General features: G+C 41.8%; 1 protein-coding gene across 3 annotated transcripts in view; it reads left to right on the top strand.

Moving 5' to 3' along the window:
• Positions 1 to 25009, top strand: part of LOC140713695 (uncharacterized) — a 68746-nt gene extending 43737 nt beyond the window's left edge. For all 3 annotated transcript variants that reach the window (XM_073024091.1, XM_073024090.1, XM_073024092.1), the window contains exons 4-6: positions 3979 to 4138; positions 23141 to 23279; positions 23907 to 25009. In XM_073024091.1, coding sequence (XP_072880192.1) covers positions 3979 to 4138; positions 23141 to 23279; positions 23907 to 24130 — 523 coding nt within the window. In that variant the 3' untranslated portion in view covers positions 24131 to 25009. The remainder of the gene's footprint in view (positions 1 to 3978; positions 4139 to 23140; positions 23280 to 23906) is intronic.
• Positions 25010 to 27628: the final 2619 nt, after the last annotated feature.

Here is a 27628-nt window from a genome sequence, read left to right as displayed (position 1 = left end):
TAACTTTTTAATACTGTACTACAGTTCTTCTCATTTTTAATATGTTTGAATCTAAAAAAAGAGTAAAAATCCATTGTTTAATACCCAAAATTTTTTTAAACATATTTACAGGCCTGAAGCCTATTGCAAATGCTTTTCTGATCCTCCTATTCACTGTTTATGTGAAAAAGTATCTCCTTAGTCGAGCTTCTCTCTCTCTAACCTGGGGCATAATAACATCTTTTGCTTAATAATAAAGGGCGACTATGCTTCTGTTTAACACCTGAGGGGATCTCATTTACATCTTCCAATAAAATTAGCTGAAATATTTAGTCACAAACCATAATGTTCTGTAAGAAGATCATCTGGTTTGGCCTGGGAGGCTATTAGGAGGATAAAATTAATTACTGTACTTGCTAGTTGTCTGCTTTGCCCACAGTCTACCAGTAGTGAAAAGCCTTTTTTAATCATCAATAGTTGCATCCTACTTTATCCTTTCATTGTATTAGATGTTTTAAAGTACCTTTATAGCCAACTGAGTATTCTCTACAAAAGTGTTGGTCTGTTTGTGCTTAGCAAGATTTGAGAAAACAGTTAATGGGGGACCAAGAATTTTATCTTCATGATCAAATGAATATGTACATAGAGGAAAATGAAATGGTGATGTAAAATTTTGACTCCTGATGGATTTGAAGGAAGAACATCTGGTATGGCACTCGCTCATTACAGACAGACAGGCCAGCCTAGTGATTATGTTAAAGCCCTGGATGATGCATGAACCCACATATTTCTGACTGCCTACAAATTCGACCACCGAATCCCACCTAACACATTAGCTTGCAGACATCAGCAAAGAGTAGTGTTGTAACATATTTCTGGACTTTATGGAGCCAGTCATTTACTTTTCAGTATATCTTGTAATTTATAGGGTTAAACTTGGGGCAGAGCAAACAATAGCACAGCAAGTGACACTTTGGCCCACAATATGCACTGAATTAAGTTAGTGATGACTAATTAATCCCTTCTGCCTGATCATGTCCTTTTTCTTTCCTTTCCCTGCATATTGCTGTGCCTATCTAAGACCCTATCACATCTGTCTCTACCACCTCTTCCTGGCAGAGCATTCCAGGTACCTAACGCTCTGTTTAAAAACTTGTTCCACACTTTTTTTTTCTCCCCTTTTATCTTAAAGGTATGCTCTCTAGTGTTGGATATTTCATCTCTGGGGAGAAAATACCTGCTATCTATGCCTATCATAATTTTATAAACCTCTTTAGTTTCTACTGCTCCTGAGGAAAGAACTCTAGCTTATTCAGATTTGCTGCGGAAAAAACCCTGTTTTTATTTGTGTGTGTGTGTGTGTGTGTGTGTGTGTGTGTGTGTGTATGGATGAATATACCTTGAGCCCTTCCCAAAGCCTTCACACCCTTCCTATAAAGGGGGAGGGCATAATTGAATGCATCATTGTAAAGATTCAACTTCACAGACTCTGAACCTCAGTACCTCACCTAGTGAAGGAAAGCATGTGTGCTAATTTCAGGAAGCTATGGACTTAGGGCCCAAAGATCCCTCTGAACATCAAAGCTGTTGAGGGTCCTGATATCGACTGTGTACTTCTCCTTTACATTTGATCTCCCAAGATGCAATATCAAACACTTGACTGGATTAAACACCACCCATATCTGCTACTGAGCTATACCCCACTGTATAACAATAAATAAGCAATATGGCTTGCACCTGAAGTGAACAACAAATTAATTAAAATGGAATAGGACTCTGGCTCCACTGTTTCAATCATTCAACAAAATGAGTTTGATATTTCATAGATACTGAACTGCAACCTGCAGATATCCTACTAAGAACTTGGTATACTAGAGAAAAGATAACTCCTGTAGGAATGACATTCGTAGCAGTGAAATACAACAGCCAACAAGCCATATTTGGCTTGAATGTGTTTAAAAACAGTGGGGCTGGCATTGTGGGGGCATGAGTGGCTGGGACAACTACAACTTGTTTGGAGATCCATCCACAATTTGCATGCCAGATCCCCTGCAATGGAGCCAACTAAAAGTGAATTAAATAAGGTACTGGATGATGCTACAGCTGTCTCCATGCTGCCCACCATGAACTGTTGCCTACAACAGAAGACAAACAGGTGCTGGTGCTAACCTCTGTGCCTCGGGTTGGAAAACATTGGACAAAGGAAGGACCATGCTGCTCAGAGGAATCGTGTATTGACAAAAGCAGTTACCCGACTGCAAGAGTTTTGTGGGCAGCATATCTGAAAAAGCTTCCGGTATGTTAATCAGGCAGTTACTTCCAAAATGCGGTGTGATTTTAAGCTGGAAGAGAGTTCAGAGACAAAAATTTGCTTGTAAAAGTAGATGCAAAGACAATAGCCCAGCTGGATGAATGGAAGGCCAAAAGAGTCAATGGAGATATGAAAACAGAGGATTTGCCGTATGGTGTTGAGAATGAGGAAAGCAAGGTAAGAGATCAAGTCTTCAAGGGAGCAATACAAGGATCATTAAGAGAATACTCCAGTGAACTAAATTCACTTTTCCAAGATCAAGATGCACAACTAGAAAGAAGAAAAAGGAAAAGAAGAGAATGACCTAACTGCTATGGAAATTGAAGTGGATAAATGAGACCTAATTTCTCGAGGAAATTAGCAAATTCAGAGATATTCACAAGAAACTAGAAGAAAAGGGAAAGTGAGAAGAAGAAAGAATTTGAAAAGGGGAGTAGATCCAGAGAGAACAGCCAGGAGAAAGGGACGAAGAGTGTCCAGAGATGTCAGACCACTTCATCCAGTCCCAGAGGGAACTCCTACAAAAGCCACGCAAGAGGCCCCAGAGCCTGAGCTTGTTTCAGAGTCACAGGTCTCACATCCCAAACAAAAAAATTCCTCGTCAGGAAAGACGTTATCCAACAAGAGTAATAAAGCCTCCATTGCAATTAAATCTTTAGGATTGAATGGGACAATTTAAAAAATTATTATGCTGTGGATATCTATATAATAGTTGGATTATATAGAATGCTGTGTATCTAGTTGAGATGCATTCTATATTGAGTTGGAGTTTATAGCTAAGCAGGAAGGAGTGTTGTGTATTTAATAATTCATTAATGTTTGAGCAATATTAATTAAGCATTCTCTACATACTGCATTGTGGGTTGTGTGTAGAAGTACATGGCATACTATATGTCATCATGCCACCATGTGATCTGTGCAAGCCTCGCTTAAAGTAAAAACAAACTAAGGCTTGTGTCTGTCAGCTCCCTTGTTTTCCTTTAAGTTATTTTCAATGTTTTGGATATACAGAGCATAACATCACCCGCTATAGCAAGTCTGTTGTTTTGGCATCTTTCCCTAATCTGCTTGCACAGCTGTTCCTCAATGTCTTGGTGGCTATTGGGGATCTGTAGTATAATCCCATCAGTCATTATCGTTTTTTTCAGTTCCTCACATATACTTAGTGGATGAGTCCTCCATTATGGTCCCTCTGTATCCTTGATTTAGTGGTGCAGTTTGCACCCTCCTCCTCACTTTCTCAATTTGTTTTTCCCTCTTCTAAAACATCAAACCCCTGGAACAATAAGCAGTCAGCCCCGTCCCTCTCTCAACCAAGACTCCCAACAGCAAGAACATCATAGTTCTGTGTATTGATCCATGTACAATGTGTCTACCTGCCCCTCAATCCCTCCCCTTTCTGACCTGGTGCTCTGGTTCCCATTTAATTCTGTTTCAACTTCCAGCCACCTCCCAGCTACTTCGGATCCCATTGCTGCAAATGTAGTTTAACCCCTCCCAATTTGCACCAAAAATCTGCTCGTCAGGAGATTGGTCTCCCACTGGTTCAGGTGCAACCAGTCCCTCTAGTACAAGTTATCTTTGTCCCAGAAGAGATCCCAGTAATCCAAAGTTATTTTGCCAAAGACTGGATGCTTTTGTTACAAGATGTATGTGATTTGTAATCAATGTTCTTCTATTTCCAACAGAATAGTGATTATATTTATTATTGTCAAAATCTTCTTCTACATCTGCTGGTATCGCTCACGGCAGCGACAACTGGATGCTTATCTGAGCAATCCACGGAACGCACAGATCGTGATTGTTGGGGGAAGAGCTTATCTACATCAACTCTGTGAGCAACAAAATGTAAGTGGGCATTGCTCTTTGCTTCCTTGTGAAACTGCAAAGGCAAATTAAAGCAGTTTTTAACCTTGAGCTAAGAATGTTACTTACAACGTCTAAAATGTCTTAAAAATGACTGAAACCACAATGTTCTAGCTTGTGCAGTGTCATGTCGATTGTATCAGGAATCACAAGAGGACACAGAATCATGGCTGAGAAGGAACTGGCATTTCTCAGTTTACTAGAAGTGTTAACAATTATAAATGTAGTGAGACCCAGAAGCATGCTGCAATACCAGGTTTGTTGATTAAATCAAATTCCTGTACTATGAATAGTGAATAAGTTATTTGATTTTGGTTTCTCAAAAACTTTCTATGGCAGCAAAATTTGGCTCCAAGCAAAACAGGCAAATTGTCTCTTCTCTGAGAATACATTCATCATCATGCCACACTGATTTGATCAGCATTACTCATTTGGTTTGTAACAATACAGTTAACATCCTTTGTTAAGCATGAAAATCCTGGAATCTAATTGTAGATGTAATCCCATAGTTTTTTTGTACTCTTTATTATGTTGATGATAAATTGGCAGGAGAGCTGGGTTTGTCTTTGGGCAGTGTGGAGGCTGGCAGCTAGATCTACATTTAGTTATTTGCTCTAGCCACAGCAGGGAATGCACAGAACCAGCAAACCTGCTGGAAGAGAAGAGGAGGGTGATACCCCCACAGGGGGCCTCTTTATAAAATATGTTGGCTTCAGCATGGAAGCACTGACCAGAATCCGCTGTAGGCGGGAGTTCAAGGCTGGAATGATGTTGCTGTTCTGATGATTTTGGCTGTAGCTGTTGTCATTGTTACTTTTGTGTTTGTTTTTTGGCAACTTCTTCTTCCCAAATTGGTGCAGTTTCTGTCAACTGGTAATAAGCTGCTGCAGTGAAGAAATCATGGGGGTCTATTGGAGGAGAGACCCATTAATTATCTCAGTCTGAGAGGGGAGCTGTGTCAGCTGTGAGTGGAGCAGGGTTAGGGTTTGCTTGGATTGTGGACTTCCCCAGTGGTGCAGGGAGCTAATGACTGACGAACATGCTGTATAAAATTCCAGAAATGTACTTTCACCGCAAAAGCTTTCACTTCCTTACACAAATCTTGCTGGCCAATGCCAGATTTCTGGCATGTAATTATGACACCTACCCATTGGTGCTCTGTTAAGTCCTCCATTGTACAAGCCCACCAGGTGAATGCTCGGGACAAAACATGTCCTACATTGGCCTACATTTGGACTTCATTACAGAATTGGTGTACAAGAGGAGCAGTGTCAACTGTCACAATAACTGAGCAGATTGTTGTTATCCTTAACAATGCGTCTGGTGAGATCTTGCAGTGCTTCACAGTAAGGTGCAATTAAACTAAGTTCCTGTTTGTCACTTATTTGGAATGTGGGCCTTGTGGCTTACAATTGATTGCCATATCTTTCTGTTCTTGGGATCTGACTAAACTGGGGTTGCTTTCTTTGGAACAAAGGAGATGGAGGAGGGATACAATTCTTTACACCTCGAGTCTTGTTTCATTTTTCCACTCCCCCCCCCCCCCCCCCCCACAACATATCTGCTAATGTCAGTGGCATCTGACAGTTGGGTGCTTGCTTGCTGTTTTCATGCCTATAAAACGCATTCATTCCCCCCCCCCCCCCGGAGTTTTCATGTTTTATTGTTTTACAACATTGAATCATAGTGGATTTAATTAAGCTGATTTCGACACTGATCAGCAGAAAAAGACTGTTGCGTCAGTGAAAACAGATTGCTACAAAATGATCTAAATTAATTGCAATTATAAAACACAAAATTATTGTATAAGTATTCACCCCTTTTAATTTGACACGCCAAATCATCACTCATGCAGCCAATTGGTTTTAGAAGTCACCTGTTAAGGTGTCCTAGCTATATATCAACCTGAATGTAGTCAAGGTGTTTCTATTGACTGTAGTAAAAATACACCTGCATCTGGAAGGTGCAACTGCTGGTGGGTCAGTATCCTGGCAAAGACTACACCGTGAAGACAAAAGAACACTGCAAGCAACTCCACAAAAAGGTTATTGAAAAGCACAAGTGAGAAGTTGGATAGCTCTAAATCTGTCTAGAGCAAGTAATTGTCAAAAACTGAGTGACCATGCAAAAAGGGGATGAGTGAGGGAGGCCATCAAGAGGCCTATGACAACTCTGGAGGAGTTACGAGCTTCAGTGGCTGAGATGGGAAAGACCATGCATACAACAAGTTGCCCGGATGCTTCGCCGGCTGCAGCTTTATGGGAGAGTGGCAAAAAGAAAGCCACTTTCGAAAAAGGCTCACGTGAAATTTCAGCTAGAGTTTTCCAGAAGGCATATGGGAGACTCTGAAATCAGCTGGAAGGTTCTATAGTCTGATGAAACCAAAATTTGAGCTTTTTGGTCATTAAACTCGATGCTATGTTTGGCATAAGCCAAATACCACACATCATCAAAAACACACCATCCCAACAGCCTAGTGAGATGGCTGCGTCGTGCTGTGGGGATGCTTCACTGCAGCAGGCCCTGGAAGGCTTGTGAAGGTAGAGGGTACAATGAATGCAGCAAAATACAGGGAAATCCTGGAGGAAAACCTGTTGCAGTCTGCAAGAGAACTGTGACTTGGGAGGTTTGTTTTCTAGCAAGACCATGACCCCAAGCATAAAGCCAAAGCTACACATGAATGGCTTAAAAACACCAAAGTTATCATCCTGGAGTGGCTATGTCAGGATACAGACCTCAATCCAATTGAGAATCTGTGGTTGGACTTGAAAAGGGCTGTTCACTCACAATCTTCATGCAATATGACAGCTTGAGCAGTTTCGTAAAGAAGAATGGGGAAAAATCTGCAGTGTCCAGATATGCAAACCTGATAAGAGACGTATCCACAGAGACTCCAGGTTATAATTGCATCTACTAAATACTGACTTGTAGGGGGCAAGTACTTAGGTAATCAACTATTTTGTGTTTCATTAATTTAGATCACTTTGTAGAGTTCTGTTTTCACTTTGACACAAAAGTCATCTTCTGTTGATCAGTATCAAAGAAGCCAGATTAAATCCAGTGTGATTCAATGTTGTAAAACAATCAAACATGAAAACTGCCGGTGGGGGGGGAGGAGGTTGAATAATTTTATAGGCACTGTATATTATCTTTTATCTTCCAGAACTGCTTTGTCAGTTGTGGAATGAGTTCCAGCCTTTCCCTTAAGCAGTGCCAAGCTGGCTTAAATTTCTAGCCAGCTTAAACTGTTAGCACCTACTGCTGAAACTGAGCTCCTTGGATAGGCATTAAAACCAACCTTTATTGCTGGCTGGTTGCTGTTAACATGCATCTGAGGTAAATATGTATGTAACCTGCTGTGGTTTACCAGATAAGTTTTTCACCCATGGAGGATGGGTGTGATCTGGGTTGTAGAAAACCATCAAATCAGATAGTAAAGAAGCAGATTCAGATTAATTTATTCATCATGTGTAATGAACATTGAAACGTACAATGAATGCATGTTTGAGGCCCTCGGACCCCTACTCAGTACTATTCTGCTGGTGAATGTACAGTCTCTGGAAAGTGAAATTAAAAGCCTCAAAGCAAGATTGCTGTACCAGAGGGTCACCAGGGACTGTTGTGTACTTTGCTTTGCAGAAACATGCCTCACCAGTTCAGATACAGCACTGCAACTTGAGGGATTCATCATCCACCAAGACAGGACAGCCGAATCTTTTAAAGGTAGAGGAGGCAGAGTACGTTTCATGATTAACTCACTGTGATGCACAGCTGTGACGTTTTCTATTTCAGTCCTGCTCACACAACCTAGATCACCTAGTGGTCAACTTGGGTCTGTTTTATCTGCCGATGGCGTTTTCTGCCGTTTTCATTATTGATGGCTGTAATGTTTTACTCGCAGATGAGCTGAACGCCTTTATACATGCTTTGAAAGGGAGAATAAAACTACTCTGTGCGAATCCCTGAGGCATCTTGTGATCTTTGTCTTAGAGGCCAACATCAGAACATCTTTCATGAGGGTGAACCCTTGCAAGGTATCAAGTCCTGATGGTGTATCTGGTAGGACTCTGAAGACTTGTGCCAACTAACTGGTGGGAGTGTTCAAGGACATCTTTGTTCTCTTACTGTTGCAGTTGAAGGTTCCCACCTACTTTAAAAGGCAACAATCATACCAGTGACCAAGAAGAGCAGAGAGAGCTGCCTCACAACCATCGCCCAGTTGAACTCACATCTACTGCAATGAAGTGCTTTAAAGTGTTGGTCGAGGCCAGAATCAGTTCCTGCCTAAGCAAGGGCCTGGACCCACTGCAGTTTGCCTATGGCCACAAAAGGCCTACAGCAGATGCAGTCTCACTGTCTCTCCAGTCGGTCTTGGATCACTTGGACAATAGTAATACCTACATCAGGCTGCTGTTCCTTTGAATGTGCTGCAGTCGTCTGTTGTCCAGTACTCCCAAAGCTGCCTCCTTTACATTGATGAGACCCGTCATAATTGAGGGACCACTTCATTCAGCACCTCCGCTCCATCCACCACATGGGGAGCTTCCCAGTAGCCAAACACTTTAGTTCCAATTTCCATTCCAGTTGTGGTATGTCAGCCTATGGCCCCTTCTTGTGTCAAGATGAATCCACTCTCGGGTGGAGGAGCAACACATTATATTCTGTTTGAGTAGCCTGCAACCTAATGGCATGAATTGATTTCTCTTTTCTGTTTAAACCTCTTCTATCTCCCCCCGCCATTTCCCACACTAACCTTTCACCTCTTGTCACCTGTCACTTCCCCTAGGAGCCTCCTCATGACGTCAACCACCTGGCTTCACCTATCGCCTTCCAGCTAGCCTCCTTCCCCTCCTCTTATCTTATTATTCTGAAATCTTCCCCTCTTCAGTCCTGAAGTAGGGTCTCCGCCTGAAATGTCAACTATTTAATTTTCAAATTTCCATAGAGTCTGTCTGACCTGCTGAGTTCCTCCAGCATTTTGTGCATCTTGTATTCCATCTGGCTAGCCTCCAGTCTGATGGCATGAACATCAATTGCTCAAACTTCTGGTAATGCCCCCTCCTCCTTTCACCATTCCCCTCTCCATTTCCTTTTCCCACCTTATCTCCTTGCCTGCCCATTGCTTCCCTCTGGTGCTCCTTCCCCCTTTCTTTCTTCCATGGCCTTCTGTTCTCTCTTATCCGACTCTCCCTTCTCAAGCCCTGTATCTCCACCAATCAACTTCCCAGCTCTTTACTTCATTTCTCCCTCTCCCAGTTTCACCTGTCACCTTGTGTTTCTCACTCCCCTTCCCCACCTTTTAAATCTACTCCCCACCGAAGGGTCTTGGCTCGAAACATTAACTATACTTTTTTCCATAGATGCTGCCTGGCCTGCTGAGTTCTTCCAGCATTTTGTGTGTGTTATTTGGATTTCCAGTATCGTCAGACTTTCTCGTGAATACAGTTTGCTGCTTATGGAATTCAGCATAGCGCTCATCACAAACATATCCTTAGTACTAATCAACAAGCTCTAAAGCCTGGGCCTCCATACCTCCCTCTGCAACTGGTTCCTTGACTTCTTCACCGGAAGATGATAGTCAGTGTGGATCGGATATGACATCTCCTACTCACTGACAATGAATACTGGCTTACCTCAAGGATGCATGCTGAGTCCACTGCTTTACTCTCTCTACACCCTCGACTGTGCTAGCACGCAGCTAGGCATAGCTCAAACGCCACTTGTAAATTTGCCGATGACAGTTATTGTTGGCAGAATTTCAGATGGAGTTTTATTTGCCACGGGAATTCACCTCTGTCCTTATATTCGGTGTCTACATTCCCCCCAGCACTAATGCTAAGGAGGCGCTCTGTGAACTGTACGGGGCTATTAGCGAACTGCAGAACGCACACCCTGATGGTCTGTTTATTGTCGCCGGTGATTTTAGCCACGTGAACCTTAAGTCAGTGCTCCCCAAATTCCATCAGTATGTGGACTTTGCAACGAGGGGGGAGAACACATTGAACCTGGTTTTACACAAACATCCCCGATGTGTACCGGGCAGAGCCCTGCCCCCACCTCGGATACTCAGACCACATCTCTGTTATGCTAATCCCAGCATACAGACCGCTCGCCAGGCGCTCCAGACCAGTTCAGAAGCCGGTGAAAACCTGGCCAGCAGGAGCCATCTCTGCTCTTCAAGACTGCTTTGAGCACACTGACTGGCACATGTTCAGGGAGGCTGCAACTGATGGCGACTCTACCAACTTAGAGGAGTACACAGCATCAGTGACCAGCTACATCAGCAAGTGCATTGATGATGTTATTCTGTCCAAGACCATCACTATACGTGCTAACCAGAAGCCATGGATGACCGCAGAGGTGCGTGCACTGCTGAGGTCCCGCGACTCCGCCTTCAGGTCAGGTGACAAGGCAGCTCTAACAACAGCAAGGGCCAAACTGTCCCGAGTCATCAGAGGGGCAAAGCGTGCACATGCCCAGCTAATCCACAGCCACTTCCAGGACAGCGGCGACACGCGGCGCATGTGGAAGGGCATCCAGGACATCACCTGACTGTGCAGGTGATGCCTCCCTCCCAAATGCGCTGAATAACTTCTATGCCTGGTCTGAGGCGGAAAATGACGTGGCGGCAAGGAAGTCCACCCCTCCTGCGAATGACCAGGTGCTGTGTCTCTCCATGGCCGACGTGAGAAGAACCCTGTGCAGGGTCAACCCACGGAAGGATGCTGGACCAGACAACATCCTTGGTAAAGTGCTCAGAGGATGTGCAGACCAGCTAGCAAATGTTCTCACTGACATCTTCGACATCTCCCTGAGCAGCACCACCATTACAACGTGATTCAAGGCCGCCACCATCGTCCCCGTGCCGAAGAAGTCTTCAGTGTCCTGCCTAAATGACTACCGTCCCGTTGCACTCACATCCATCATCATGAAGTGTTTCAAGAGGCTCGTCATGAGGCATATCAAGACCCTGCTGCCCCCCTCACTGGACCCCCTGCAGTTAGCGTAGCGTCACAACCGTTCAACAGATGACGCCATTGCCACCACCCTCCACCTGGCCCTAACCCACCTGGATAAAAAAGACACATATGTTCAGATGCTGTTCATAGACTTTAGTTCAGCATTCAACACAATCATCCCTCAGAAACTGATTGGAAAGCTGAGCCTACTGGGCCTAAACACCTCCCTCTGCAACTGGACCCTAGACTTCCTGACTGGGAGTCTTCAGTCAGTCCGGATCGGGAGCAGCATCTCCAACACCATCACACTGAGCATGGGGGCTCCCCAGGGCTGTGTGCTCAGTCCACTGCTGTTCACTCTGTTGACCCACGACTGTGCTACAACACACAGCTCGAACCACATCATCAAGTTCGCCAATGACATGACCATGGTGGGTCTCATCAGCAACAATGACGAGCCAGCTTACAGAGAGGAGGTGCAGCTGCTAACGGACTGGTGCAGAGCCAACAACCTGTCTCTTAATGTGAACAAAACAAAAGAGATGGTTGTTGACTTCAGGAGGGCATGGAGCGACCACTCCCTGCTAAACATCGATGGCTCCTTGGTAAAGATCATAAAGAGCTCCAAATTTCTTGGTGTTCACCTGACGGAGAATCTCACCTGGTCCCTTAACACCAGCTCCATAGCAAAGAAAGCCCAGCAGCGTCTCTACTTTTTGCGAAGGCTGAGGAAAGTCCATCTCCCACCCACCTCCCCATCCTCATCACATTCTACAGGCGTTGTATTGAGAGCATCCTGAGCAGCTACATCACTGCCTGGGTCGGAAATTGCACCATCTCGGATTGCAAGACCCTGCAGTGGATAGTGAGGTCAGCTGAGAAGATCATCGGGGTCTCTCTTCCCGCCATCACGGACATTTACACTACACGCTGCATCCGCAAAGGAAACAGCATTATGAAGGACCCCATGCACCCCTCATACAATCTCTTCTCCCTCCTGCCGTCTGGGAAAAGGCTCCGAAGCATTCGGGCTCTCACGACCAGACTATGTAACAGTTTCTTCCCCCAAGCTATCAGACTCCTCAATACCCGAAGCCTGGACTGACACCTTGCCCTACTGTCCTGTTTATTATTTATTGTAATGCCGACACTGTTTCTGTGCACTTTCTGCAGTCCAGTGTAGGTCTGTAGTCTAGTGTAGCTTTCTCTGTTTTTTTTTTATTACATAGTTCAATCTAGTTTTTGTACTGTGTCATGTAAACTATGGTCCTGAAAAACGGTGTCTCATTTTTACTATGCACTGTACCTGCAGTTATGGTCAAAATGACAATAAAAGTTGACTTGACTTGAGTGGGATAGATCAGCTGGTTGAGTAGTTTCACAACCAAAACCAAGAAATTGATTGTGGACTTCAGGAAAGGGAAGTCGTGAGAATACACACCATTCCTCATTGAGGGATCTATCATGGAAAGGGTGAGCAGTTTTAAGTTCCTGGGTGTCAACATCTCTGAAGATCTATCCTGGGCCAGACAGTTTGATGAAATTACATAGAAAGCACAACAGTGGCTGTACTTCATTAGGGGTTTGAGGAGACTCGCTCTGACACCAAAGACTAGCAAATTTCAATAGACGTACTGTGGAGAGTATTCTAACTGGTCACATCGTCTGGTATGCCGCCGCATAGGATTAGAAAAAGTAGCAGAAAGTTGTAAACTCAGCCATCTCTATTATACGCACTAGCCTACCCAGCCTCAAGGGCATCTTCAAGGAGCGATGCCTCGAGAAGACAGCATCCATCATTTAGGACCCCCATCATCTAGGTAATGCTCTCTTCTCTTTGCTACCATCAAGGAGGAATAGGAGCCCAAAGGCAGCACAACATTTTAGGAACAACTTCTTCTCTGCCATCTGACAATGAACACACTTATGACACATGCCTCACTACTTTTTTCTTCTTTTTGCTCTCTTTTTGAACTATTTTTACATAAATATATATTATTGTAATTATAGTTACTACAATGAATTGCGCTGTACTGCTCTTGCTAAGTAACAAATAGCACAACATATGATAATGATATTAAACCTGATTCCGATTCTGAAATGTGTCATTTGCATTAACAACCAGCACAACCTAAGGATGTGCTGGAGGCAGTGGAATGAAGCAAAAGAATCCTTATAGAAATCTGCAGTACAAAGGAAGCCATTTGGTCCGCCGTGTGGCCTGTAATAGCTTTCACTGAATGGAGTCTTGGCTGTAGTTTCACATTGTATTATGAACCAGCATTCTGAAAATGTTGCAAGGCAGGGTAAATTCCCCACAGGCTTCTTGAATATGCGTCATGAGATAGGAATTTGGTAGTTTGGAAAATTAGTACAGTATTCCAACCTACCCATTTTGGTTATTTTAACAGGGAAGCGGAAAAGATAGATGGTCACGTCAAATTGTCATGTGTCTCTGAATACAATTAATAGTGGTGCCAGCCAATTATTAGAACAAACAGCTGTGTTTTAAATCTAAATGTCTGAAAGTAAGTGGCGGATCTATTGCTTAAAAATCTGATGTTGAACTTTTTTTTAAAAAACTGCTGAAGGGAATGAGCAAAGCACGGAATGTATCTCTCATCTTGTGTTGTAAATCCAGCAGAACCTTTACAAACAAAAGTTTGAAAGAACTTCATAGGAGATCCATAATGTATAGGGAAAAATAGAAAAAGATGGGAGAATGTTCAGTGTGCAATTGAAAACATGAAACCTAGTTAAAATGCTCTAGGTGCCTTGAAACAGAGCCTAACATACAGCTATTTCAACATTCTTGGCATGAGCTGGAGGGAGGCTTGAAGTGGAAATTTTAATTGAATAATTGCAGGAAATGTGGGGAATGCAAAATATTACTGTAGAGCCAGTATATCTTCAATATCCAGCAATCATGTTAAGCTTGTAATTCAATAATTACTCTTTATTTGTGAGGAACAACTGCAACAGTTATACTGATGTTAGACTATTTTATAAGGCTAATTTTTCCTCTGAATTGATGTGATCTCTTCACACACAAAGTAACTGTTGCAATGGATCTTATTAAAACAGTCTTTAGAATGGAATGTACAGTGTTTTATTAGATTCTTCCTCTTGTATCTCCTTCTTCTACACTGGAAGGGTGTAATTCCCTTGATTTTAGCGCAGCTTCAAAGTAACTGTGGGGCTCATTTGGGGAACACATGGAATAAAAACAGACCTTTCTAAGCCTGCTCTTGACACTCATTATCATATCTGATCCACACCAAATAAAGTTTCATACATTGTTCCCAAGTCTTGTTTTTCTCTTGACACCCTAAAGTATATAATTTCTGCAATTTGGACTAGAGAATTCCAAAGATTTAGCACGCTTTGGTGCTCAATTGTGTATATTTACTTTTTTCCTAATTTGGGGGAGGGTTTCAATAACAATTATTGTAAAATTAACAAAGCCTGTTGATATTAGAAATGTGAAATATAAACCAAAATTGCAGGAAATACTCAACAGTTCAAGATCTCTCTGTGGCTGCTGTGTGACCTGAGTATGTCAGACATTTTATTATTATTTCAATATTGGTTACATTATCCTTCAAGCATCTACCTTGTCACAGCCGTTGAGAATATGACATTTCATTGAGATCCTCCTCTGCACCTACTCCAGTACATTTATACACCCAGGGCTTTGTGATCTAGCCAATGTTTAATGACACTATACAATAACAATCTATATTCTAATTATTGAGGTGACTGATGAGACCAATATGGAGTCGGCAACCTCTGTCAGAGATAGGACAGCAGGTACTTCAAGGGATGTGTAAGTAGTTAGTTTGAAAGGCAGTGTTTTCTTTCCACAGCACTTTGAGGTGTTCCTTTCAAATTCAGTACCATCCTCAACCCCATTCTGCTTTTCAATTTGAACAACCCTGGAGAGGAGATACCCAGGAGTCAGTGGGGACTTTGCTCTTTTTCAAGGAGGCTGTGAGAACATCCTTGAATCTTTACCTTGATCCACCTAGTAATTTCTTTTCATCTCAGAGATACAAGTATGGAGAGTCTGTTTTGAAGTCTAGTGTGCCTGACACCAGACTGACATTCGAAGCTGACTGATTTCATTTGGAGATGTTGGCAAGGATGGATGACAATAACATGGGTTTGCTTATCCTACTAAATTGATCTAGAGGATTTTGGAGAGGCAGAGTGGTGGAGTCGGTGTATCTCTGGATTGAAAGGCCTAAATAGAGTGGATGTAGAGATAATGTTTCCAATAGTGGGTGAGTCTAGGACCAGAGAATGCAGCCTCAGAATAGAAGGATGTCCCTTTATAACAAAGATGAAGACAATTTTCTTTAGCCAGAGGGAGGTGAATCTATGGTATTCATTGCCACAGTCAGCTGTGGAGGCCATATCATTGGGTATTTTAAAAGCAGAAATCGCTGGGTTTTTGATTACCTAGGTCATCAAAGGTTCGGGAAGAAGGCAGGAGAATGGGGTTGAGATGAAAAATAAATCAGCCATGATTGAATGGTGGAGCAGACTCAATGGGCCAAATCGCCAAATTCTACTCCTGTGTCTTGTGATCTCAGGTTGTTTCGAAGTAATGCTATGGGTATTCCATGTCTCATAAGTGAATAGGAGGGCAGAGATCACCATATGCTGGGTTTGAGATATTACATGGCCAAAGGCTGTGCTGAGATGATAATAATTTTGTTGTGAATGACTGTCTTTGAGAAGTGGCTCCCGAAATAAAGGAATATACACTCAGTGGCAAATTTATTAGGTATATCCTGTAAACCTCTGAATAAAGTGGCCACTGAGTGTATTTGTGGTTTTCTGTTGCTGTAACCCATCCACTTCAAGTTTCAACATTTTGTGAGTTCAAAGGTTTATTTATTATAAAAGTATACAACTCTGAAATTAGACCATAAGACATAGGAGCAGAATTTGACCATTTGGCCCATAGAGTCTGCTCCACCATTCAATCATGGCTGAACTTTTTTATCCCCCCTTCCTCAACCCCATTCCCTGGCTTTCTCCTCGTACCCTTTGATGTTGCGTTCAATTAAGAACCTATCAAACTCTGCCTGAAACACCCCCAACAACCTGGCCTCCAAAGCCTCCTGTGGTAATAAATTCCACAAGCTCACCAGCCTCTGGCTAAATAAATTTCTCCACATCTGTTTTAAATGGACGCCCTTCTATCCTGACGCTGTCCCCTCTTATCCTAGACTTCCCCACCATGGGGAAATATCCTTTCTACATCTTCTGTCTTGGGCTTTCAACAGGTTTCGAAAGGTTTCAAAGAGATCCCCCCCCCCCCCATCCTTCCAAATTCCACCACGTACAGACCCAGAACTATCAAAAAATCCTTGTATGATAACCCTTTCATTCGCAGAATCATCCTTGTGAACCTCCTCTGAACCCTCTCCAATGCCAGCACATCTTTTCTTAGATGATGAGGAGCCCAAAACTGTTCATAATGCTCAAGGTGAGGCCTCATAGGTGCATTAAAGCCTCTGCATCACATCCTTGCTCTTGTGTTCTAGACCTTTTCAAATGAATGCTAACATTGCATTTGCCTTCCTCACCAGTGACTCTACCTGCAAGTTAACCTTTAGAGTGTTCTGCACACGGACTCCCAAGTCCTTTTGCATCTCAGATTTTTGGATTTTCTCCCCGTTTAGAAAATGGCCTGCACATTTATTTCTACTACCAAAGTGCACAATCATGCATTTTCCAACATTGTATTTCATTTGCCACTTTCTTGCCCGTTCTCCTAATCTGTCTAAGTCCTTCTGCAGCCTACCTGTTTCCTCTACACTTCCTGCTCCTCCACCAATTTTCATATCTTCTACAAACTTGGCAACAAAGCCATCTATTCCATCATCTAAATCATTGATATACAGCATAAAAAGAAGCGGTCCCAACACTGACTCCTGCGAAACCACCACTAGTCACTGGCAGCCAACCAGATAGGGATCTTTTATTCCCACTCACTGCCTCCTACCAATCAACCAATGCTCGAACCATGTTAGTAACTTCCCTGTAATACGATGGGCTCTTAGCTTGGTAAGCAGCCTTATGTGTGACACCTTGTCAAAGGCCTTCTGAAAGTCCAAATATATAACATCCTGTGCATCCCCTTTATGTATCCTACTTGTAATCTCCTCAAAGAATTCCAGCAGGTTTGTCAGACAAGATTTTTGCTTAAATAAACTATGCTGACTTTGTCCTATCTTGTCCGGTGCTAGCAAGTACTCCATTGCCTCATCTTTAACAATTGACTCCAACATCTTCCCAACCACTGATGTCAGGCTAAATGTCTATAATTTCCTTTCTGCTGCCTTCTTCCTTAAAGAGTAGAGTGATATTTGCAATTTTCCAGTCCTCTGGCACCATGTCAGAGTTCAATGATTTTTGAAAGATCTTTACTAATGCCTCCACAATCTGTACCACTACCTTTTTCAGTTCATCTGGTCCAGGGGACTCATGTATTCTTCGGTCCTTCAGCCTTTTAAGCACCTTCTCCCTTGTAATAGTAACTGCACTCATTTCTCTTCCCTCACACCCTTAAACATCTGGCACACTGTAAGTGTCTTCTTCCTCAGTGAAAACTGATGCAAGATATTCATTTAGTTCATCTGCCATCTCTTTGTCCCCCATTATTATTTCTCCAGCCTCATTTTCAGCAGTCCTATATCCACTCTCATTCTCTTTTATTTTTTACATACTTTTACTATCCTCTTTAATAGTTTGCTAGCTTACTTTCATATTTCATCTTTTCCCTCCTAATTATTCTTTTGGTTGCTCTGTAGGTTTTACAAGTTTCCCAATCCTGTCTTACCACTAATTTTCGCTCTGTTGTATGCTCTGTCTTTTGCTTTTATGTTAGTAAAATGTAAAGACCCAGAGCCTGGACTGACACCTTACTGCCCTATTGTCCTGTTTATTATTTATTGTAGTGTTCATTAAACACCAGGAAACCTTTAAATGTTACAGTGAACAAACACAAATTTTTTTTTATCCCAGTCTATTAGACTGGGACCACACAGTTCTCCATGTGTAATTTTGATCCAATTTTAGTATTAGATTAGACCAGGACAGTCAAATACAAACATTTTACTGTCCTCTTTCATATAACTATATAACAATTACAGCACGGAAACAGGCCATCTCGGCCCTTCTAGTCCATGCCAAACGCTTACTCTCACCTAGTCTCACTGACCCGCACTCAGCTCATAACCCTCAATTCCTTTCCTGTCCATATACCTATCCAATTTTACTTTAAATGACAATACCGAACCTGCCTCTACCACTTCTACTGGAAGCTTGTTCCACACAGCTACCATTCTCTGAGTAAAGAAATCCCACCTCGCTTTACCCTTAAACTTTTGCCCCCTAAGTCTCAACTCATGTCCTCTTGTTTGAATCTCCCCTACTCTCAATGGAAAAAGCCTATTCATGTCAACTCTATCTAACCCCGTCATAATTTTAAATACCTCTATCAAGTCCCCCCTCAACCTTCTACGCTCGAAAGAATAAAGACCTAATTTGTTCAACCTTTCCCTGTAACTTAGGTGCTGAAACCCAGGTAACATTCTAGTAAATCTTCTCTGTACTCTGTCTATTTTGTTGACATCTTTCCTATAATTCAATGACCAGAACTGTACACAATACTCCAAATTCGGCCTTACCAATGCCTTGTACAATTTTAACATTACATTCCAACTCCTATACTCAATGCTCTGATTTATAAAGGCCAGCATACCAAAAGTTTTCTTCACCACCCTATCCACATGAGATTCCACTTTCAGGGAACTATGCACCATTATTCCTAGATCACTCTGTTCTACTGCATTTTTCAATGCACTACCATTTACCATGTATGTCCTATTTGGATTATTCCTACCAAAATGTAGCACCTTACACTTATCAGCATTAAACTCCATCTTTCATCTTTCAGCCCACTCTTCTAACTGGCCTAAATCTCTCTGTAAGCTTTGAAAACCTACTTCATTATCCACAATGCCACCTACCTTAGTAACATCTGCATACTTACTAATCCAATTTACCACCCCATCATCCAGATCATTAATGTATATGATAAACAACATTGGACCCAGTACAGATCCCTGAGGCACACCACTAGTCACTGGCCTCCAATCTGACAAACAGTTATCCACCACTACTCTCTGGCATTTCCCATCCAGCCACTATTGAATCCATTTTACTACTTCAATATTAATACCTAACAATTGAACCTTCCTAACTAACCTTCCGTGTGGAACCTTGTCAAAGGCCTTACTGAAGTCCATATAGACAACATCCACTGCTTTACCCTCGTCAACTTTCCTCGTAACCTCTTCAAAAAATTCAATAAGGTTTGTCAAACATAACCTTCCACACACAAATCCATGCTGACTGTTCCTAATCAGACCCTGTCCATCCAGATAATTATATATACCATCTCTAAGAATACTTTCCATTAATTTACCCACCACTGACATCAAACTGACAGGCCTGTAATTGCTAGGTTTACTCTTAGAACCCTTTTTAAACAATGGAACCACATGAGCACTACACCAGTCCTCCGGCACCATCCCCGTTTCTAATGACATTTGAAATATTTCTGTCAGAGCCCCTGCTATTTCTTCACTAACTTCCCTCAAGGTCCTAGGGAATATCCTGTCAGGATCCGGAGATTTATCCACTTTTATATTCCTTAAAAGCGCCAGTACTTCCTCCTCTTTAATTGTCATAGTTTCCATAACTTCCCTACTTGTTTCCCTTACCTTACACAATTCAATATCCTTTTCCTTAGTGAATACCGAAGAAAAGAAATTGTTCAGAATCTCCCCCATCTCTTTCAGCTCCACACATAGCTGTCCACTCTAATTCTCTAAGGGACCAATTTTATCCCTCACTATCCTTTTGCTATTAATATAACTGTAGAAACCCTTTGGATTTATTTTCACCTTACTTACCAAAGCAACCTCGTATCTTTTTTTAGCTTTTCTAATTTCTTCTTACATTCTTTATATTCCTCGAGCATCTCATTTACTCCATGCTGCCTATATTTATTGTAGATATCTCTCTTTTTCCTAACCAAGTTTCCAATATCCCTTGAAAACCATGGCTCTCTCAAACTTTTAACCTTTCCTTTCAACCTAACAGGAACATAAAGATTCTGTACCCTCAAAATTTCACCTTTATATGACCTCCATTTCTCTATTATATCCTTCCCATAAAACAAATTGTCCCAATTCACTCCTTCTAAATCCTTTTGCATCTCCTCAAAGTTAGCCTTTCTCCAATCAAAAATCTCAATCCTGGGTCCGGTCCAATCCTTCTCCATAATTATATTGAAACTAATGGCATTGTGATCACTGGATCTGAAGTGCTCCCCAACACATACCTCCGTCACTTGACCTATTTCATTCCCTAACAGAAGATCCAACACTGCCCCTTCTCCAGTTGGTACCTCTATGTATTGCTACAAAAACCTATCCTGCACACATTTTACAAACTCCAAACCATCCATCCCTTTTACAGTATGGGCTTCCCAGTCTATATGTGGAAAATTAAAATCTCCCACAATCACAGCCTTGTGCTTACTACAAATATCTGCTATCTCCTTGCAAATTTGCTGCTCCAATTCTCGCTCCCCATTAGGTGGTCTATAATACACCCCTATAAGTGTTACTTCACCTTTCCCATTCCTCAATTCCATCCAAATAGTCTCCCTAGACGAGCCCTGTAATCTATCCTGCCAGCGCACTGCTGTAATATTTTCTCTGACAATCAACGCAACACCTCCCCCTCTTGTCCCATCACGCCTGAAGCAACGAAATCCAGCAATGTTTAGTTGCCAATCATACCCCTCCTGCAACCATGTTTCACTAATAGCTACAACATCATATTTCCAGGTATCAATCCATGCTCTAAGCTCATCCACCTTTCTTACAATGCTCCTAGCATTAAAATAGATGCATTTTAAGAAATTCTCCCTCTTCCTCTCTGTTTATCTCTAACAGTACAAAGAACTTTACTGTTTTCTTTTTCTTCCTTCTCCCATACATCTGTTCCTACACTCTGGTTCCCCTTCCCCCTCGTATCTAGTTTAAATCCACTGGAGCCTCTCTAGCAAACCTACCTGCAGGAATACTTGTCCCCCTCCAGTTCAGATGTAAACTGTCCCGCCGGAGCAGGTCCCACCTTCCCTGGAAAACTGCCCAATTATCTATAAATCTGAAGCCCTCCCTCCTGCACCATGTCTTCAGCCACGTGTTGATCAGCACTATCTTACTATTTCTAAATCCACCTGCACGTGGCACTGGTAGCAATCCTGAGATTGCTATCCTGGAGGTGTTGTCCTTTAACTTGGTACCTAGCTCACTAAACTCACCTTTCAGGACCTCCTCATTCTTCCTACCCACATCATTGGTCCCTACATGGACCACGACATCCGGCTGCTCACCCTCCCTCTTGAGAATACTGAGAACTCGATCTGCGATATCTCGGACCCTGGCACCGGGGAGGCAACAGACCATCCGGAATTCTCGATCTCTTCCACAGAACCTCCTCTCTGTCCCCCTATCGAATCCCCTATCACTACTGCTCTCCTCTTCCCTTCTGAGCTGAGGGTCCAGTCTCGGTGCCAGAGATGCAACCACTGCAACTTGTCCCTGGTAGGTCATACCCACCAACAGTATCCAAAACGGTATACTTATTGTTGATGGGAATGGCCACAGGGGTGCTCTGCTCTTCCTGTCTATTCCCCTTCCCTCTCCTGACAGGCACCCAACTACTTGTCTCCTGACTCCTAGGGGTGACTATCTCCCTGAAACTCCTGTCTATTTCTGCCTCTGCCTGCCCAATGATCCGAACTTCATCCAGCTCCAGTTCCCTAACACGGTTTATCAGGAGCTGCAGCTGGATGCACCTTTTGCAGGTGTAGTCATCAGGGACAACAGTGCTCGCCCTGACTTCCCACATACTGCAAACGGAGCACTCAACTGCCCTAACTGCTGCCTCCATTACCTACTCCTAAGCTAATTAGATTAATTAAAGGAGCTTACCCGGCTTACCTCACCTGGAGTGAAGCTCATACTCAGCCTCTGCTTGCTTTTTAAATTCCCCCGCTGATCTCAGAGGCCGACTTTCATGCACTTGTACAGCCGTGCCCCGTTCAAACCTCGCCTCTGCCTGTTCTCGCCGAAGCCTGATTGAGCCAAAGCCGTCCCACTCTGCCTCAGTCCACTCCAACGATGGCCGCGACGCCGATGGCCCATGTATACGGCGGTCTTTCTTTTAAACCTGTGGCGCGCTACGTCACACACCTGCGCAGTCTAGCCTCTTTGCCCCGATCAGTTTAAAAAAAACAGCTTCTCTCTGAGCTTCTTTTACCTCTTCCCTCTCCGCCTCTTGCTTCTATTTAAGATTACAATTGCTCCAGTTTCACATGGACTCCTTCTCTACAAGGGAATTAGTTAATCTTTCTCATTGTTTATTGCTAGATCTAAAATAGCATATTTTCTCAAGGTGTCGTTTTTCAGTATGCAAACTAAAATTGGCTGGCCATTTGAGGCAAACGTTATTTCTGATTAGCTAAACCATGCTATGATGTAGGCTTTGGCATATTGTATCTTGATTGTGCCACTAAAGATACTTAATTGTGTCATTATTCTTTGATATGCATGTACAGGTAAACATTGAAAGTGGGAACAACATAAACCTGGAGATGGATTATTCTGATTTAATAGCATCACAAGATTTGATCTGAATACAATGCAACATGCTTTGAAATTTTGCTCTTACAGTTGAAAGGTTGTAAATGTTTTTGAAGTTATATAGTCCCAGTTTTTACAGATGGGAATAATAGGTTATTGGAACTTTTATTGTATAAAAATGTGAGTTTTGTACTACTTCAGCATTTAAAAAAACATTGAATATACATGAATATACATTTCTTCCCCATAAGATTAATCTAAAGTCATCCTTCTTAATTTTGTTACAGAGTCCCATGTGGTATAGTTGGTATGGTGGGCAGGATGATGGTTCAGTTGGAGAACCTTCTGGATCCCTGCCACATGCTCCTTCTTACAGCCAATTAGAAGTGCCACCTCCATATGAAGCAGTGCCAAGAGGTCAGACAGGTACATGTTAATTTTTAATTCAGGAATTCCTAGTTCTTTGGACAGTACATTTTGTTCAGAAGGCATCATACTTTTTGTAATCAACAACATGTGGGTTAGTTATTGTAAGGTTTGGAGATTTTATGGCATGTTGTGTTCCTACAACAACAGTGTGTACATGATGACCTGCAGATGTTGAAATCTGGAGCAACTGTAATTGGGAAAAAAAATACTTGAACTCTGGATGAAGCAGCATCTGTAGACACAAAGGGTTGGGTGACATTTTGGGCTGAAACCCTGTATCACCACGGATGTGGAAGGGAGGTGGCCGGTGTTTAGAAGTAAAATAGGGTAGAACCAGGTAAGTTGGGGAAGAATAGGTAAATGAAGCTGGGGAGTTGGGGGAGTATAGAGATGAAGGCTTGATTGTTGATAGGTGGCAACATGTAAGGACTGGGGGAGTGGTGGAACTGGTTGAAGTAGGAACAGTAGAGGCAGACTTTATTACGTGATACATGTAAACAGATAAGGGAAGGATGGAGGTAGATGGGACCAAGGGATTGTACCACCATGTTTTACAAATATGCTGTGATATTGTATACTGAGACTTTTTAATACATAATTTTTGTGTAAAATTTGCCCCTACAGATGACTTAAAACCACCGCCATACACAGAACATGCTACCAGCAGTATTGAAGAGGCTCGTGCTTTGTCTATACCAGAGGGGTATGATGCTTGCAGTTTGAGTGATGCTCCTCCCCCATATACTCCTAGTCCAACAGTTGAAATTTCACAGCAGCACACTGTGATGCCATCAGGTGCCCAGGAGTTGGACAGTCCCTCTACAGAAGGCTCACCATGTCAGGTCTGAAGAAAGTAAATGCACATCCCGGGACTTCAGAGGAAAGCTACTTTTATTTTCTTCAGAATGGGGAAAGAAATCCAAAGCGCCTGAATTTTGTTTTATAGGGTTTTTTTCTGTACAGTTTGAAAGACGTTTACAGAGATGCACTACACAGAACACAACGATTGCTGCTAGCAGCACTTTCTTTTTGTAAGCATTTATTGCACTTTCCAAGGAGGAACCCATGGTAAAGGATGATGCCACTTTTTAAAATATTGTAATCTTTCAAAACATTTCATTAACTTTAATGAAGTTTAACTTGTCAGTTAATGCAATGTTCATACCCCCTGTGCTAGGTGGGCTAGAAGGTTGGGGAAGAGAAGTACTCGGATAAATGACCTAGCAATGCAACCAGGGGAACTGTGACAGACTGCAAATTCTGAAATCAGTTTGACGTCTTGAGAGTTTGGAGTTGCAAATAAACGGGAATTATCTGGTGAGCAGTAGGACTGTCATGCATTCAAACGTTTTCAGAGTACAAGCAAGGTCATTCTTTGATACTGTCTAATTGTTGCCAAGACTATTATTTGCCCCAAAGAGGAAAAAATATATCGCTTTCATCTTATCAGAGATATTAATTTTGTGCACAAAAAGCACAAATATTAAAGATTTTTTTTCCAAATATTAATTTGCTGATTTCCTGGACAGGTTAAGTATTTTTAATAGGGGAAACTTTTAAATATTTTTGATTTGAATTCTTAGAATTTCCCCCATTACCTCTCATTATGGCATTTGATATATTAACATGAATATATTCTAAGATTATGTTGAAAGAAATTGGCTGTGTGTCACCACCATTTAAATTCAAGAAAATGTTTAATGTTCTGAGTAAACTTTGAAAAAGTATTGACTGACCTTCTTAGTTCTTTGTGTATTATGAAAGCGGGATTTATTGCTAAGCCTGATTTTGTTGATTACTTAAATTTTCCACATTTTGAGGCTTGATGTTGATATTGTTCTAAAATACTATCCAAATTCATGAGATGCATGTAGCATACATCAGTTTCAGCAAAGATACATATCCAAAGGTTTTGATTAGGTTTTTGATCTGTTTATTTTGTGACCCCTTCAGTTTGTATCGCCTTTCCCACACACCCCTCCTCCCTGTACTTTCAATTTTTAAAGGAGGCCATTTAACAAAGTGGATATGCAACTTCTCAATCACTTTTATAAATTATATAATTTGTTTGGCAGTGCTTTTCATTAGTTTTTGTATTTTTCAGTTGGTTCAAGTTAAATTCCATTTTAATAATATCTTAGATCTGTGTGAATGTCCAGCATCCTGGACTTAATGAATTGTGTACATGGCTCTTTAAACAACAAATACAGTTTGCTGTCTCTGGCTAAAATGCTGTATGTCCTGTTTTGCTTTCATGATATATTGGTTACATCATAAATACTTAAAAACTGGTAATGTCAGTAAGTTGGAAACATTTTCAAATCTGCTGTGCAATAATTTAAACAGGTATGTTTGTTTCAAATAGAATCAATGGAAATTGAATATTTTCCTTCACTTAAAAAAAATATTTGATTTTTGTTCTGAAGGAATTCTTGAATGAGCTTCCAAGATGTTGACTATTTGCTAATAGGTCTGGGAACTGGCCCGTACCATACCTGGTTGTCAAAAAATGTGCAGTAGAAGATTTTCTTAAATCTAGTTCAGATTGTCCAAATGTGATTTTTTTTAAAAATACTCAGTAGCCACTTTATTAGTTACACCTATGTATTAATGCAAATAACTAATTGGCTAATCATGTGGCAGCGACTCTTTGCATAAAAACATGCAAATATGGTCAAAGGGGTTCAGTTGTTCATACCAAACATAATAACAGAGGTAGTTATGTGGGTGAAAACACCTTGTTAACGAGAGCATTCAGAGGAGAATGGTAGGAGTGGTTCAAGGTGACAGGAAAGCAACTCAAATAACCATATGTTGCAATAGTGATATACAGAAGAGCTTCTCTTAAACACAATACATCGAACAGTGAAGTGGATGGGCCACATCAGCAGAAGACTTTGAGCATACACTCAGTGGCACTTTATTAATACTTAATAAATACTTAATATTTACTACTTAATAAAGTAGCCACTAGTGTAGTTCAAAAACAAAAGCCACTTGTTTGTGTATTACAGTTGCTTTTTGTTGATAATTGATTTCAAAATTGAACATGTTCTCTGGTAAATTCCCTTGGTGATTTATATTGAAGTCTCTGCTTTCTCCCATTTTTTTTCAAAAATATTTCTGCTTCCACATTACTTACAGACTAGTTGTAGCATTTTCTTTTTCAAGATCTAGATGCTTAGTCTTTTCTTAATGAGGTGATGCATTATGGGAGATCAAATGCAAGAGGAAAATATACAGTAAATGGGAGGAACATTCGTGTACAACTCTATTTGGGATTCAAGTCCATAACTTTAAGAAAGTAATAACACAAGTGGTAGAAGGGCATACTTGCCTTCATTAGCTGGAGCAATGAGTATAAAAGTCAGGAAGTCATATTGCAGCTGTATAAAGCTTTATTTAGGCCAGATTTGGAGTATTATGTGCAGATCTCGTCACCATGGTAGGAGGGTGTGAAAAGGTTCCCCTATGATGTTGCCAGGTTTATAAGAAGAAATTAGATGACCATCTATTGTTTTCCCTTGAGTGTGAGGGACTGACAGGAGACCAGATAGAATTATGAAAGGCGTAGATAGGGTAGATGGTCTTTTTTACCCCAGTTAAGATTTTAAATGCTAGGGAACATAGCTTCAAGGTGGCAAGGGGAAAGCTCAAAGGAGACAAGTGAGTTAAGTAGAACACAAAAGATTCTACAGGTGCTGGAAATCTACAGCAACACAAACTGCTAGAGGAATTCAGCAGGTCAGGCATCATCTATGGAAGGAAATATAGTGTTAGTATTTTGGGCCTTCATAAGGACTGGAAGAGCAGAAGCCAAAATAAAAGGGCAAGGGTTGAGCATGAGCTGGCGGATGGTAGGTGGAAAATGCAAAAGGTGAAGGAGCCTCAGTGGCCAGCTATTTTAATAACACTTCCCATATAGACATGTCTCCTCTACTGCTATATTTAAGTCAGGTGCAGATTGGAGGAGCAACACATCCTATTTTGTCTTGGTAGTCTCCAATCTGACAGCCGTCATTGATTTCTCTTCCAGTAACCACTCCCTACCTTAAGCTTGTTTGTTGGAATATGTTAGCAACCCTACTGTAGACTTGTGGTTACAAGACAGTGGATAGTTGCAGCAGGACTTTTGCTGCAAGAAGAAATATGTACCATGGAAGGGTGGGGGTGGTATTACTTGAAAAATAAAATCAACTTATTTTTACCTAATTTTATCCACTATTAGTTTCAGAATACTTGCAACTTCCACAACCCATAGAGCACGAGCAGTACCTGGTCCTTAAAAGTATAGACATGTTGTAACTGCCAGTACGATAAGAAACTAGGCTTTTGGCTCTGAGCTC

The sequence above is a fragment of the Hemitrygon akajei genome, chromosome 20 (genome assembly GCF_048418815.1).
Source record: "Hemitrygon akajei chromosome 20, sHemAka1.3, whole genome shotgun sequence".
NCBI lineage: Eukaryota > Metazoa > Chordata > Chondrichthyes > Myliobatiformes > Dasyatidae > Hemitrygon > Hemitrygon akajei.
Note: the sequence above shows the minus strand (reverse complement) of the source record. Positions and strands in the feature narration are given on the sequence as shown.